Here is a 17,359-nt window from a genome sequence, read left to right as displayed (position 1 = left end):
GATGTGTCAAGTTTTTAGGTTAAACTCCCCTTCCACTTGAGCAATAGCAGGAAACTGCAGGATCTCTTAAACCTTAATAAAATTAAATCTTTATTTCTAATTTGAAAGTTATTAGTCTTTTTACTTTATTCTGCTCAAAAATTCTCAAGATGTATTTAATGCCAAGAGAGGTCAGATGATGCCTATAAAGAAGACATTTAGTCCTGAAAATTGAACTATTTATTTTTTACATATTTCCTGTATTTTCTGTTTGTATCTTAATAAAATAGATTGAAAAATAAATATGGATGGACATTAAAACTTCTAAAACAACAAGTCTGGTGGTGGTGGTGGCCTAAGACTTTTTCACAGTACTGTACATGTTTACAATTTGTACAATATACTTTTCAAAGAGTTTTGTACATTCGTGGGCTGCTTTTTCATAATTTGGCTATAAGCTTCAATTCATCAAAAAGCAAAAATCTATCTATTTTTATTTTATAAAGAATTTGATATGCTTCAATAAACCCCATATGCAGGTATTTATGGATAAGTCTTTAAATCAAAAGGTTGTTAAATATAACTTGTCTTAAAATTACATGTCATTCATTTCAGTATAATGTATCTAATAAACTGGTACGATTTAACTTTTTAGTGAAAATAAATGCTAATAAGCATGTTGTGCTCTTCCTATGAGATTACATGTATATTGCTGGTAATAAAGGGTGTGTTCACAGAAAACTTATGCTAGCCATAAAGTCTATATGAGGGATGAAAAAAATGAGGGAATTTATAAGCTTTCTAAATTTTGAAAGTTCTTTCCTTTTCAACTGTTAACCATTCACTCTCAGAAAAAAGGTACAAAAGCTGTCACTGGGGCAGGAGCCTTTCAAAAAGTTCACATGTCTACCTAAAAGTTTTATATTAGTACTTTAAAGGTACATATTGGTGCCTCAAAGGTACATATACCTTTTTAAAGGGTACAGTCCCGGTCTCAGCTTTATACATTTTTTCTGCAAGTGTGTTTGTCTCCTATTCTGCCTAAACTGAATGCTATTCTTTACAATACAAAAGAGGTTTCTTTCAAAGTTCATTTGTAAGCTTAAATGTTTTATTATGCATTGTAGTGCAGTGTTGTACTGATGTACCTGCAAACTATTTTTACATGATGCTTATACATGTCAGAATTAAATTAAGGTATGTGTTTAGACTTGAGATACATTGACAGGAAAATATGAAAACAATTTACTGCTGATTATCTGATCACATGACAACAACTTGTTTGTGTGAACAAACAGCAGCTACTGTTTTTATACAGCTGTAATCCACGCTGTTGTGCTATGATACCTCCGGATGACATCATTTGATTCAGCCATCATGGTTTTAACTTGATATGTAAAGTGATGTTTATCCTAACAGAGGGGCATATGCTTCTTCTAGCAATAGAATGTTGTTGTAGTGAGCAATAGTTCAGCATTCCAAATCGCATTAATGCAGATTAATGCAGATTAATTTCATGCGTTTGTTATTGTTATTGCATTTACAGTGGACATCTAATGGAAACGGTTTTCTAAGCAGAAAGAGGTCTGAATGTTGTTTTGTAAAAATTATAAGGTTTTCTTATATGGTTGATTGTGTGTGATTGTAAAGAGTTGCTTAAATGTTTATTATAAACCTATTTATCTAACTCTTCAACTAAAAGCTTATAGATGTCATTATGTTTTCTGTGCATCTGTCCATTTATCCATCCATCCATCCATCCATCCATCCATCCATCCATCTATCCCTGTCTGTCTGTCTGTTTGTCTGTCTGTCTGTAACTATGAGCGGTTTCAACATATTCCTGATTTGTTATTCTCAGTTAACAATGAGCTGTAAACAATTCTGATCTTGCCACTACTGTGGAATTAAGATGGATTAGGGGATTATACAATTAATACAGCCCTGACAGACAGCAGTGGAGTTTTTACATTGAGATGTGTATCTCACAGCAAAATGAGCAGTTAGGCCACATTTGATCTTTATTTGTCCTAGAACTTTGTACCTTTTGGATAGTTTGAAGCAAATGTGCAGATTGGGGTGACATGATTTAAAATAAAAAAACAATAATGACATCAAGAGTTTACTGCGTCCATATGCAAATTCTTGAAAGCACCATTCAATTCACAGACCTCCTGTCGCCTAAGCCTTGTCTTTGCTCAATTTGCTAAACTAACGCCAAATCTACTTTGCGCAAACAATGGTGATTAAGAGACAGATTAAACCTCCTCATAAATAATGAAAGGCTCTGTTTTCAACACACTTCCTGTTCTCTTCCTCTAATAGCTGCATTAAAAGCTCTTTACAAGTCAGTGGTGAGAGGAAGAGAAAAAGAAGAGCACTTAACGAACCAGAGAGAAACAAACTCGGTCCCATTCACATGCTTCTGGCCGGTTGAGACTGATGCCAGCTGATCAATGAGGTCCAAAGTAATCCTGTCCTTAAAAGAGCTAATGACGAAGACATTGAAAGGCATGGCTTTCAACCTGCATAGTAATTAAGGATGTGAAGGTTAGAATGGTTTGCTTATTCACCCTGTGTTGTCTTTATGACCTTTGCATCCTTCATAATCTGACAATGTTTAATTTTGTTTGGTTGTGTACAGTGTAGTTGCTCATTTATCACAGACATCCGACTGTCTTTGGAATTACATTTTAAATACAGTAATGGTTTCTGTTATATCAGTACACATTACCAAATGAAGGTTATCGTTTCAAGAACTGGACTCTATGATATCTAGCCGGACAAATGGTCAAATATACCATGGTATACCATTATATATACCATTATATATTAAAATATAAAAATATACCATGGTATACCATATACCATTTTGTTATGATAAAAAGTACTTTTATCACATTTAATGTCTTGAATTTAATTTTAAATGCGTCATGTGGTAACTTTAAACACCTGTTTTTTAGACAAAATATATTTTTGCATCGGTACATTTCTCAAATTATGCATAACATAAGTAAGAGTGTATTCACCACATCATTGCTTACAAAAGTCTGTACCTTATGTTTAAAAAATAATTATTGTGTAAATGGACATTACATTATTATGTCGGTATTTCCCTGAACAGTACAAAGTAACACAATACTGTATGTGGTATATGAGACTGGAGAGGATTTACATTTACAATTCACTGTTGGTCTGTCAACACATTACAGTAGACTGTAGCATACCTGTAATTGTGCATTGTGATACAGAAATAAAAAGTCAAATTCTTACAGCAGAACAGAACAATATTTTAAAATTAGACAGGTAAACATAAACACCCCTTAAAAAGAACAGTCAAAAGAATCACAGTGCAGTCTTTTTACATCTCCTGACGTCCCGAGCTGTCAGGTATCTTTACTTGCAATGCGGCAGTAGAAACTCACAACATCCCAAAGTCACATACTGCATAAGTAAATCATCATGACACGGCTCTCTCTCTCTCTCTTGATCAGGGATGAGATCTTAGAAAACACAACATCTCCATATGTTCTTAGAGACCCTCAATGGCTGAAGAATCTTGAGATTTGAGTTTCTTACAGTAATAGCAACCTGTGTGCAAAGCAGCCCAAGTTGGATCCAACAATGGGCATATAAAAGTCAAATAGAAATGTATGGAGATGTTTTGGGGGTAAGACTATTCAGCCGAGAACCAGCATATCAACATGACAAAAGCAATTGATAATTGAAAGCACCTGATAATTATACATAATCAGTTGCATGAATGTACCAAAGAGAGTAAAATAACCCAATTAAAATACCTGTTTTTTTTTTCTTTTAATCACTGGATACATGAGATCAGAGTGTAAAATACAAGTGTAAATTATAAACACTTATAGAGAATTACAAACAATTATAAACAAGTATTTATTGTCATCTCTTCTCTGTAAAAGTTATATGAAACCTTTTGCTAAATGTAAGCAAATATTCACACTTTAATGTGTTAAAGCAGCATTTAATTTTATTCATACAAAATAAGAGGAATTTGGAGCAATGTACCTTGAAACAATTTCTTTATGTATCTGTTTAATGCTTGTGACTTTAAAAATTTGTGTTTCTGTGTATATGATTTATGTTATATTTCTAGATGTGTGAAAGTGTGCACAACAATTAATGTTTTTTTCTGTTTGAAAAATATTCTTTATTATGAAATTAATGTCTGAAGTTTAAAAAACTTTACATTACACATTGCACAGGTAATACATTTTCCTATATACCTCATAAAGAATCCGTAATCAGTAAAGTCGGTAAAACCTTTTCCTTGCACAACCCTTTAGACAGGAAAGATCAAATATGATTTGCCATTATCCATTTGATCATTCTGTAAAGAGCCCCACCTCTCCGGGATTCTTTGGGATGTGAAGTTCTGTTATACCGTTAGCTGCAATGAGCGCATTTCTCGAGCTTGTCTCCGACGCACGAGAGCAATGCGCTGCAGTTTGCCTTATGTTTGTTTTCTATTCTCGTGTAGTTGAGATTTCAGAGTGATCCAGACAAGCACATGAGCACAACAGCATTGTCAGCCATAGAGCTACATTTCTAAAGCTTTAACTCGGAATATCCTACAGAAGACAAGAAACTCGAGGTGTATCATCTCATTGAGGACAAGCGCGTGAGCTGTCAGCATCAGACGAGCGCGAGACACGTCGCTATTACATGGTGCGTGTAAGGTAAGAGTGTTTACCTTTGATCTTTCAGGGATCAGATAAGCTTATTCCATGTTAAATACAAAATAATGATATTTTATTACTGACTTGACTTAAATAGCCTATATCATTTCTTATTTCTCGGTTATTGCGCTTTTAAACTCCAGATGCGTGATTTAAATGAAAAGCACCATATCGACAATAGTTGTTTGGTTATGATTAAAGATATGAAATCTAATGTAAATGTAGCTGTCTAACTTCTCGACATATTCAGTATGTTTTAATGTATTTGTAAATATTATTTGTCTCAGTTATGGTAATTTTCTAATAAAAATAAACATGTTTGTAGAACTTTTTCGGCTTCGACTTTAGCTTGAGTTTAGGATGTGCATAGTTTTTATAACGAAAAACAAACTATATAACTCTTAATTTACTATTAAATAACTTATTTCTGTAAGGCCTACTTACATAATATTATCAACATATGTTTTAATCTGTTTTTTATTTTTATTTTTATCGTATATATCTCACATAACGAATATAAAAGCTGTTAGTTAAAACCAAACCTTATTCAAAAATTTTCGGTTGTGCGATGTTTTATTTTAAATTAAGTACGCTTTTGACTTACATTATGTCGGACTCAATGTATAGAGAGAAACTTACAGTGTCAAAACTTTTATTATAGGCTCCCAATGTGTTAAAACATTATTGACCAGAAATTGCCGTAAATATTTTTCATTTTTAAAAAGTGTAATAAACCTAACATAATAATATATCATAAAGAAGAACACAAAAATGTTGATTATATAATGTATTACCGTTAAACGCTTAAATACCTTGTTGAACATTTCAGAGTTTGACTGATGTTGGAGAGGGTGAGCTGAACTGTACAAGAAAAAAAGACGATTCTCCTGAGCACTGGATAAGGTACGTACACCATTGGTTGTACAATAATACAATCAAATAGGGCTTCCCATTACAATTTCTAAGTATGGTCTTTCGTGTTTTTAGTGCAATCAGAAATAATAAAGAAAAATGTCTAATTAAATCATTTCACGTAATGGCATCTTACATTTTCTCCTACATTAATGACATAGAAAGATTATTTGTTTCCTTTATTGTTTCTGATTATTAGTTTTAGACATTTTAGATGGAAATATTGAAAAGCAATTAATTATGCATGTGTTACAACTGATAGCTTATTGTTATACATAAAGACTTAGGACTGCTGTAAAACTATGGATGGCACCACACTGTATCGATTCATAGACCTATTTACCTGGTTGATATACTGTCATATCACTGTTTAATCAAGAGATGTATCTAATTATCTTGTATAGTAATAAATATATTGTGCCTTTTATAGATTGGAAGTCAGATACTTTGAGAAGTGATGTCATACCAACCGAGTAATTTCATAAATTTCTCTTATTGTCTGTACTTAAGACCAAATAAATAGGGGTGATGCTTGTACAGAAACATCCATTGGCCATGAATACTTTTATTGTTACAAGCCTGATGAAATGGGTTGTGTTTAAATTATATTGCTTCTAAGTCTTTAAAGATGAAGTGCCATTTAGTCTTGCAATTTTCTGATAGAGCTTCAGCATTAAATAAGGATTATAATGTGGGACAGTGTACTCAAGCTTATTTAGACCGCAGAGTACTGTGGGACTTTTTGTTCATGATAATTATAGGTCATAGTCTTCACTGGCATTACAGTTGAGGCTAAGATCATTTGTTTTATTGTAGTAAATGCGTGCTTTAGAAAACAAAGATATTTCATGTGTTTAAAAATACCACAGTTTGTGCCTGAGGTATTTGTTTGATGATGGATTTGGTGTGTAATGTTGTATTCTTTTGGCTATTAGGTCTCCTCCTTTTTTCTTATGTATTGACCCTGACAGGTCACATAAGTAATTTTTTAAACGCATGATTAATTTCACAGTAGGGTTAACATACATATAGATGACGTTTAATGCATCAAGCAGTCATGGACTATGATTTTTTTAAGGCCTACATATTTAGGCACAGTTAACTGTTCTGCATGAATAGCTAAGCAGTTGTACTGGTGATCAGCTGTGGTGAAACATAAACGTGCAATTATCACTTCACAACACACACTCCTTTATACCTATATATATTTATATATTTATTTTAGTAATTATTTTATTATTAAGATTATTTAAAAATCATTAGAATGATAAAACATTATAAAATATGATGTTAATTTAAAAGCATATCGACATATGACATATGATATATATATATATATATATATATATATATATATATATATATATATATATATATATATATATATATATATATATATATATATATATATATATATATATATATATATATATTTGTGTGTGTGTGTGTGTGTGTGTGTGTGTGTGTGTGTGTGTGTGTGTGTGTGTGTGTGTGTGTGTGTGTGTGTGTGTGTGTGTGTGATACAAAAAATAAAAGTATACATATAATAGGATGAGAGAATCTTTTAGCTATTGGGAGACAAAAGCCAGCAGGATGGGATCTAAATGAGATTTAGGGGGCTGCAGATGGGACCCTCTCTTTCCTGTCAATATGACATCGCTTTACAAAACACTTGACCTTTAATCTTAATTCTATTACTACAACACGCCGTCACAATTAAGCACAGTAGTCATTTTATTAATTGTATAATTACATGCAAACCTACCTGCATTGCTAAATTGTCACTTACAATGTTAATAATTAACAAAACTAGCACATCGTTTTAAGCAAATAATGTTTGTGTAACATGTAAATTTTTTATAGTACTGTGAAGAAAATATGATGCCATTTCAACATAATAAGATTGATCCATACTGATATATAAATGTTATTGATGGGACAGTTTGTCGGAAAACATGACATCGCTATCAAACGATTAGTTTTTCTTTGAGTTGTGGTCGATTCCGTATGTACAGCCCATGTGTTACCCTCATAATGATAAAAAATGACGTGTCGACATTTTGTCGCCTTTCTTTTGATTTATGAATGTACGAAAATATCTTGACATACCTTGACAGTTTGGACCGTTTCAAGGCAGTTAACATAATGATAGAATATTAACAGATCGACTTGACTTAAATCGGTGTAGTGTGGCTACTTTATTTTACATTGTAAAGGTACAACTTTATAGCCTTTTAGATTAACGTATAAGAATAAACTAAAACTACATTACAGCATTCCTTTAATTGTTATAGACTACGAATGTTTAAAAACCAATGACAAAAACAACTTTTTTGTGTGTGTATTGATAGGCTATTATTCGTTAGTTTCCGTTCATAGTTTAAATGTTACAACCCATTCTCACATACATGCGACAAATGATATTTCTTAAGTTTTGTCCTTTGTTTAAATTTCATGTCTGTTTGCGATTTATGAGATAGCACGTTTAAATCAATGTAATGTCATGTATATTATCAAATGAAACGCAATCAGCGCTGTCCATGCTTTTAAAGCAATTACACATGGGTGCTTTATGGGTGGTTTTCCCTGCCCTGCAGCTCGTGTTTGAGATTCTCTTTAGTGTGTTTGAGTGGCAGTTGGTGAAAAGTCATTGGCTCTTCAGAGGGGCAGAGTCACGTCAATCACTCGCATCCCGCACCGGGAATAAGAGCCGGTGTGTGTGAGACGGGTGGCTGTTCGCTCTTTCACTGGTGTTTGTCTTGCACTGTTAACCGGACGCGATAAAGGAGGCCATATCACGCTTCTGTAAAATTTCTACAGTCGCTATCTTATTGACCGTTTGCATTGTGAAATGCAAATGTTTAATTTCTCATGCGGATTACGGACATGATTTATATTCTGTAGCGTTTGGACATCTCCGACAGCGAGCGGGGGTAAGAAATAAAAACTTTTTGGTTCCGTCTGAAAATGACAGATTTTCGTTAAGTTTTATTGATTTTAATAAGATTTCTTTTCGATGATAAACAGTAAAATGTGACGGCACAGTTTGTGTTTATGATTTTTATTATTGTATTTTATTATTATTATTATTAGTAGAGTAGTAGTAGTAGACCATTACCTAAACTACCTAGTAAAATATTCAAGAGCCTAAACTCCGCATTAGTGATTCTGTATGTCAAAATGGAATTGAACTGTATGTACTGCATAATCAATCTGCCTATACTTTTTGTTAAATTTAGTTTTATTGTTTTATTGTTGTTAAATTCATTAAACATTTTAAAAACATATTTTTTTTGCGAGTCTCTTCTTTATGCGCTTATATATAAAACGACAAATAGTAATCATGCCGCAGAGTGTGCTCAGTGAATAACAATTATTATTTTTAATTTGTTGGCTTTCTGATTTAGTTATTTAATTGGCGCCTTTAAGTAAGTATACAGTTGAATACAGTTTCTTTTAAAAAGTAGATCACTTTAATTTGTCATTTTCCTTTATTTTTATCTGTCCTGAAATTTATCTTGGTCTAAATGTCAGTAATAAAAGTAATACATTTTTAAATTCTAAATATAATTGCTTCTTACAGCGAAATAATTCTGGCATAAATTTAATAACTCTGCTACTTAACCAAGTTTGTGTAATCTCTTCATCATATTTTATAAACATGTTTTGGTTTAATTCTTGTAATGTAAATTATAGTCATGCATAATTTTTCTTTGTTTAGTTTTTTTCTGTTATTTTTATATGATGAATTAACGTTTTTATAAAATCTTTTTACAGACTAACATCTCCAGTCAGTGGTCTCCAAAGAATGGAAAAGAGTCTTCTGCCTGAACCAAGCACCATTGTGATGGCCACTCCACCCAGTTCATTTCAGCAGGAACCCTTGACACCCCCAAGGTCCTCCCTCAAGCCCAATCAAGTTGGGCAAGTCATCCTTTATGGGGTGCCTATCGTCTCACTGGTCATTGACCACCAGGAGCGGTTATGCTTGGCACAGATATCTAATACCCTCTTGAAGAACTACAGCTACAACGAGATTCATAATCGTCGCGTGGCTTTGGGCATCACCTGCGTCCAGTGCACCCCAGTACAGCTAGAGATCCTTCGGCGGGCAGGCGCCATGCCCATCTCGTCACGCCGTTGTGGAATGATCACCAAACGAGAAGCAGAGCGACTCTGCAAGTCTTTCCTGGGTGAGAATTCGCCACCCAAGCTGCCAGACAACTTTGCCTTTGACGTGATGCATGAATGCGCCTGGGGCTGTCGAGGAAGTTTCATCCCAGCACGCTACAACAGCTCAAGGGCTAAATGCATCAAGTGCTCCTACTGTAATATGTACTTCTCCCCTAACAAATTCATCTTCCACTCACACCGCACACCTGAGGCCAAGTACACGCAGCCAGACGCCGCCAACTTCAACTCCTGGCGTCGGCACCTTAAATTGACGGAGAAAATCCCACAAGAGGATCTGATGTTTGCCTGGGAGGATGTAAAAGCCATGTTCAACGGTGGAAGCCGCAAGAGGGCACTCCCTTCCTCTAACTGCTCGCCCATGGGCTCTATAAAGTCCGTCAACTCAGTTCTGCCCCACATGATCTCTCCAGAACTGGCCCAGAAAAGAGGCAGGTATGAGGACGATGACGATTTGGACACCAGTAGCCTTTCGCCCCGTAAAGCCCCTCGCAGTTACCCTGTTATTCCGGTCCCTAGCAAAGGTTTCAGCATGTTGCAGAAGTTCCCATCAACATCACTTTTCCCCAGTCCCTACACTTTCCCTGCATTTGGCTTGTGTCCACAAAAGAAGGACGACACTGAGGCGACCAATGGACAGAAAAACAGTGGCCTCTCAGGACTTCTTTGGCCCGGACGCAAGGATGCTTTTTACCCACCCTTTTGCATGTTCTGGCCCCCAAGGGCAACAGGGGGCATTCCAGTACCTACTTATCTCCAACCTCAACCTAATGCTCTTACCTCTCTCACGGAAAGCCCTTCTCTCAGACAAGCCTTTTTGGACCTGTCTGAACAGGGCGATGCTGGTTCCGGCCTAGACACTAACCCCAGATCTGGTCTGTTCGAGAGTGACTGCCCTCCCGTGACCTCTGACCTGCGACCTTCCTCAGAGGGCTGGCTAAAGCTGCTAGACGCACCCTCGCTTCAAACCCGCAAGGCCAGTTACCATTCAGCATTCCGTCCAGTGGTTAAAGACACGGAAAGTATCGCCAAGCTCCATGGCAGCCTCGAGGACTTCGGCCCAGAGAGACACCTTTCCCCCGGCACCAGCTGCAGTTATCAGAGCGACAGCGGGGAGAGCGACGAGGAGCAGGAGGTGGATGTGGAGACGAAACAGGATGAGGAACAGGAGGACTTCAGCAGCCGTACATCACAGACGCCCCCACAGACGCTGCAGCAGCCATGCGGACTGCACATAGGCAGACCCTCTGATAGTGCAGTGGAACAGGCCAAAGATCAAGCTTCATTCCCATCCATTACCAGCGAGACCTCAGCAGAGGACAAACCCAGCCTCACTGTCAGTCCGCCTGCCATTCTCAAAGTCCCCAACCCTGTTCATGGCTCGCTGGAGGAAAGCCCTGCGTGCAAAAATGTAAATATTCCCTCCAGGCACTTTAACTAATTATTTAAATGCAGGCCATAGGCTGGCAGGGTCCGTATGCATAACAAGATTGATAGTCGACGTTCCCCGCAGAAATGAAATATTCAGAGCTCTTTGATCCCTCCTAATAAGCCCAGTCGTGTTTTGTTTAATGGCGACATTATGTTTGCTCCCCTTTGTCACTTCTGCCTATTAGCCTTTTTAATCTTTAACCTTCTGACGCTACGTTAACAGAGAAAGCAGACAGTCACTCCTAGCGATGCAAAGGGAAATGGGAATTCTTTAGCAATTAGCCTTAGTGCACAAAGACAGGCAGATACACAAGATCCAACTAACAACTGGTGTGTTGATTTATCTAAAGTATCTTGATAGCCTGCCACAGTCAAACAAGCATCAGGATCATATATAAAACATAACAGCTTTGTCATTCTCAAGGATAATCAATTCTGTGCTTTTGGCTGACTGATATATTTTGTTGCTCTATGTTCAACCTTTGGCCTGATGTTATGAATCAGTTTTAATCAGACATTGTCTGATGTTTTATGGTTGCAGGCTCACAAGAGCAGAGACGATGGGCTGCCGGCCTATGCAACCAAAAACAAGACAACCATGTCAGGTGAGAAATGGACCATTTGCTGTAATGCCATGTTATTTGAATGCCCTCCTGAAAAAGAACATTATTTCTCTACCTTAAACACACACACACCTAATAAAGATACAGCTAATTAAATGCAGCATCTTCCCCCACTATACTGATCCCTCTATTCATTTGATGTCTTATTTCATCTGTCTTTTAGATGACAACAAAGAACAAAGCAGTTTTTTCATCCCTGATACAGAAACGTCTGCTCCTGAATACTGGCGAGAGAATCCAAGTAAGAATGCACATCACTTTATCGCCATTTTACATCCAACACTTACAGCAAGAGGGCTGCAGAATAATTTCCGCAACACAGTAGCCCATCCCTTCAAGGATATTAGGATTAATCTAAATATAAAAGATGCAGGATGGAATATACTCTTGCTGCACTCTTAAAATGGACCAGCTCTCGCCACAATGACATTGGGAAAATGTGTTCAGTAGGGAGCCATAACAGTTCAGGAAGACAATCAGCTCATCGCTGGGAAGGTGACAATCACCATTTGAACAATATCAAATGGAAATAATTGCCTTTTGCTCGGCATAAACTTCCATTAGAAAGATCATAGCTTATTGCCTTTTATCTGTCAGAAAGACATTAAAAGTGTTTTACGACATCTATGCCAACATTTGTATTATCCAGCCGATAATGATCTCCCAGTATAACGTATAATATATTTGAAAAAAATTACATGAAACAAATTAAATGAAACCACCTTCGCCTGATTGCTAAATGTCTCCAAGGGGCTACAGAGAAACGTGATTAGAACTTCTGATTTTCCAAAGAGTCTAAAGGCAGTGTCTTAAAGATAGTTCTGTTTCTTGGGAGAAACGAAAAAAATAATCTAATTTTCCATTTATATAATGCAAACTGCCTTGGCTTTGACTATTCACGGTTAATTGACTGTCAAACGAGGTTGTTATCCTCAGGCACTGTCTGCAAATTTGCTTGTCAAATGAGACAGAGAGAAGGAGAGCGAGAACAAGACCGCTTTCCAAATGAGGAACGCCTTGTTCGGCTTAAGGAGGCAAGATGGGAAATGAGAAGAGAGAGAGAGACAGCGAATGAGGGGAAGATTATATGAACGCATTGGATCACTTCATTTGAGCTATTTGCAATTTAGACACAAAAACACAGCTGTGCAATGGACGTCGCAGCTCCTTAGGATTCCAATCAAAACTGTTCATGATCATTTTATGATTCAATACTGCCATAACATTAAAGAAATCAGCAGAATAACAATTTTCAGAACAATCTCACCTATTTTATTATACATGTATATGGTAATGGCTAGTCTAATAAATTAATTTAATGTCAATTAACGCCCTTATCAGATACTGAGTAATGTTCAGGAATATATTGTTGAGTATATACAGAAGGCACAGATGTTTTACCTAATCATATTTATATAACATGAATACCATCGCCCCACCACTATCCTAACAAAATTATATATCTATTTCCAAATAGGAATGGATAATAATAAAATACTTTGTAATGCAGTTTGATTCTGATAGACTGTTTCTAATACTCATACTGACATCTACTGACTGCTAATGGTACTACGATATTTTGTCGGTTGACATACGGAATATACATACATCTAGAAACTCAGATAGAGATCTATTGTTTTGGGGGGCACTAAGGTTCTCTATAGAAAGAGTATTTACTCATTTGGCCATCCATAATTACTGTATACAATACAATTATATTACTGATTGCAAGAATATAATAACATTATGAATAGTATATTTTAAAATTGTACTTTTTGCTCAGCAGATCCAAGTAAAGACCCAAACTCTCCCGTATGTCTTAAGAAGGATGTTGAGAACATGGAAAAAGGTGAGATGGCAACTAAATTACAAAACTATATAAGAGCATTTATGGTAAAATTCATGTTTTAGAATTGCACTGCTTGAATAAGAGATTAAATACTTTTTTGTATAATCTGTCGTTAAGAGGAACTACAGAAGGTTCTCCTTGAGCAGATAGATTTAAGGAGGAGACTCGAGCAAGAGTTTCACGCTCTTAAAGGCAGCTCTCCATTTCCAGTTTTCCGTAAGTTTACTTTCTTCATCTTACACACTCTGTTATCGCAGCTAAACATAAAATCAGAAAATCTTCTTTCTCTTGACGTTATGGCCAATGATTACAGCGAGTTTAACCTAAAGTCTATAACAATGAACAATATGACAAATTTTAAGCATTCAAATGTACTTAATTAATCTATAGTAAATATGCAATACAAAAATCACTACAATTATATTATCAGCACAATAAGTTTAATAAATCATTGAGGGAATTTTAAATTTATTTGTAAAAGTATATGGCATGAGGCCTTTTTGTTTTAATATCTGCATTCATTTAAATTTAAATAAACCTAAGGATTCTTGTTACTTCAGCTCAGTTAATATAATAATATTCCAAACATATGCTTTGTGCCTTTATAAAAACAAACAGAAAAGTCTTTAGGATTTTGATGTTACAAATTCCCTTACATTTTATTAATGCAGAATATTTCTTCTCCATTTTATGTTTCGTTTCTTTTGATTATATAATTTGGTTTCTTTAGTGAAATCCTTAAATAATGAAAACAACAAATAAGGAAATCATAAGCATGTTTTAAATATTTGACACCAATATAATATCTGTCTAAATATATTTCGATTATTTCCATAATCGTTGGACATAACATTTAAAGCAGTAGTCTTAAAATTAAGAAAAGGGGTTAATAAAATTTGCTGTCTTACAGATAACTTTCAGGACCAAATGAAGAGAGAACTGGCTTACAGGGAAGAGATGGTACAACAGTTACAGATGGTAAGAGTGTGTAAATATATAATTTCTCATCTGTTTCAATCAATGGATAAAAAAATCCAACACATGAATCAGATTTGAAACATCAATTAGTATTTTAAAGCAGATCAATTTATATTACAATAACAGAATAAAAGAAATGCTAGATATAAACAGACAACCAGCAGGATCTAGATTCTCAGAGTCTTTTGTTTTATAGAACTGGTTCAACATTGCATAGCAGTATGACATCCATCACTTGTGCATCTGTGTTTTAACACATGGATAATGTAGGCAGACTGCTGTTGTGTGTTCTTTCAGTTCAATATCATCAGTCAATCCAGGCAGATATCATATATGAAAGAATATGCAACATGAAAGATTAAAGCTGAACCTGAGTAATGCATGAAATCAAGAGAAATATATATAGCGTGAAGATTTCTACTTCTTGAAACAAAGGTTTTCTTTTTTGTCACCACATATTTAAGCAATAAGGTGGAAGAGACTGTGCAGTAAATACATAGTCTCCCATATGTAAATCAAAGTTAATGGTTGACCTCTATTGATGCTATGCTATATACATAATATTTAAACGAACAGCTATTTTACCTCTAGTAAAAATAAAATAAATAGTAAATTGTATATTGTAGCACAGCTGTAACACTCCACACTGACGAATCAGCATACAGGATTGGAACATTCAGTTTTGTAAAATGTGCTAAATGGTCTTTCACATCCATGTAAGCTACTGTAAGTGAAATGTTGCACTGCTGATGGACATTTTTAATATTAATGAATCCCATAATCTTCATTTGTAGATTCCCTATGCAAACATCATTAGAAAAGAAAAGGTCGGGACACATCAAAACAAAAGCTAAATGGTAAGTAGCCTATTCAAGTTATTTGTTATGGTATTTCTATTTGTTTTTGTTAAATTAATTACAATTAAATAATCATTGTTACATGAGAACAAAATATTTTTTTTAAAGCTACAAAACAAAATGTTCCTAATGTATTATTTATTACAATATTTATCTGATTCTTCTGGGAATCTGTATTATAGTAACTGTTATATGTTTTACTGCAGGTAACATCATGTAAAAACATAAATAAAGCTGCTCTCAACATTTTTCGATACACAGAGGTTAAACCGTTCAGATCATCATAAGGATTCATCACGCACAATGAAAGAAACCTGTTCCTTTGCACCGTGAGCTGCTTTCACTGAACCAAAATGTCAAATGCTGTCATTGATTCGGCCACATTAAATAATGTCAATTTCATCAGTGAAGCCAAATTACATCAATCTACTGAGATACAGTACAATTATATGCATCTACCAGTGATTTATAATTTATATGTCCTATTTCCTGTACAGTAACCCCATTTTGGTTATTTATGAACTCATTTTAGTTTATTTATTTACCCATGCATTTACTTATTTATTAATATCTGAAAACTGTACAATTATATTAGCTAAAGGTTGTAAATAGAGGTACAAAAAGGAGGTTGTGGGGGAAACAGGTTGCTCTGTACTGTGGCTTAGGTCTAAGAGCAATTTGAAAGTGTAAACCTTTCTTGTTTTGCCTGTTTAAATAAAACATTGACATAAACACAAGATTTAAAAAAGTTATTGACTGTTCATGCAAATGTATTTAAATATGTTCTTGTAGTTTCTCTACTATTTATGTGGATAATTAAAGTCTATAATATGAAAACACATTTGTTGACTGCTTATCCTTTATAGAAAATTCCTACTGGTATTTTGTAAATAACAATAAAATTATTTAATAATGGTGTAAAAATGTATTAAAATGATTATTAAATAAAAAGTACAATTGTTATATTATGTATCACATACACACACATTGTTTCCATGTTTTATGGGAACTTTCCATAGATGTCTTCACGAGCTCCCCCCTCCAAAGAAAATTCATGACACAAAAACATCTTAAACTTAGAATTAGAATTAAGAAAAAAAACATATTAAACTATACAATGCAGTGCTGTTGGTTTGTAGACTTATTATTCTGAGGTTAATTGCAGAGAATTTATGATAAATGTATGTATTATAAAAAATGTCACGAAACTAGACATAGATCTATCTAGACACATTTGCTCTTTTAACTTTAACACAATTTGTGTTGTCACTTTAATTTTTTTAACACAAAATCAAAACATAAATTGACACATAAGGACGTTTTTTCCGGACTGGTCCCAGAGTAAAATGCATATTTGAGCTGCCTACATTTAAAAACACCTTGCACTGACATATCTTAACATACATCTGTGTCATTGTTTTGTCCCAAGATGCATACCAGCATTGTTTTTTGTAAGGTGCATTGAAAAAATGACTTAAATGTCCTAATATAACTATAGTCTTGGATTAATTTAAACCCTGTCCGGGAAACTGCCACATAATGTGTTAAATAGCATAACACAATAAAAATCTTTTTTGGAGTGTGTTTGTCCCCATGCACACTGTGAGGATTAGCAGGACCCTCCCCCCCACCCCAACACACATACATAGGTCATTATTTATTTGTGGTGGCAAGTGGTGTCCATCTACTTTACAACAGTTGAAATAGTTTTTTTGGTTTTAAAAGACATATTTAATTGAGAGATTGCATTTGTAACAAAATATGCATGTTCCGGCCATATACCTCAGATTGTTTAATTGTTGTAATTGCAACAATTAAAAAATGTTAACA

The 17,359-nt window shown here is 34.8% G+C and overlaps 1 protein-coding gene across 5 annotated transcripts; it reads left to right on the top strand.

Annotated features, from left to right (window-relative positions):
* Positions 1-4,347: 4,347 nt before the first annotated feature.
* skor2 (SKI family transcriptional corepressor 2) lies at positions 4,348-16,396 on the top strand. 5 transcript variants are annotated; one of them, XM_065290220.1, is made up of 10 exons: positions 4,348-4,677; positions 5,518-5,591; positions 9,378-11,202; positions 11,764-11,827; positions 12,009-12,086; positions 13,632-13,694; positions 13,812-13,910; positions 14,605-14,672; positions 15,467-15,529; positions 15,736-16,396. In XM_065290220.1, exons 1-9 carry the CDS (start codon positions 4,675-4,677, stop codon positions 15,524-15,526), a joined length of 2,334 nt encoding a protein of 777 aa, XP_065146292.1. In that variant the 5' UTR covers positions 4,348-4,674; the 3' UTR covers positions 15,527-15,529; positions 15,736-16,396. The 5 variants fall into 5 exon arrangements, with proteins under 5 accessions (XP_065146292.1, XP_065146291.1, XP_065146290.1 ...); XM_065290219.1 differs by having other exon boundaries at positions 13,629-13,694; positions 15,791-16,396; XM_065290218.1 differs by having other exon boundaries at positions 4,349-4,677; positions 13,629-13,694.
* Positions 16,397-17,359: the final 963 nt, after the last annotated feature.

Source organism: Paramisgurnus dabryanus, chromosome 10 (genome assembly GCF_030506205.2).
Source record: "Paramisgurnus dabryanus chromosome 10, PD_genome_1.1, whole genome shotgun sequence".
Lineage (NCBI taxonomy): Eukaryota > Metazoa > Chordata > Actinopteri > Cypriniformes > Cobitidae > Paramisgurnus > Paramisgurnus dabryanus.
This window is presented reverse-complemented; position numbering and strand designations above follow the sequence as displayed.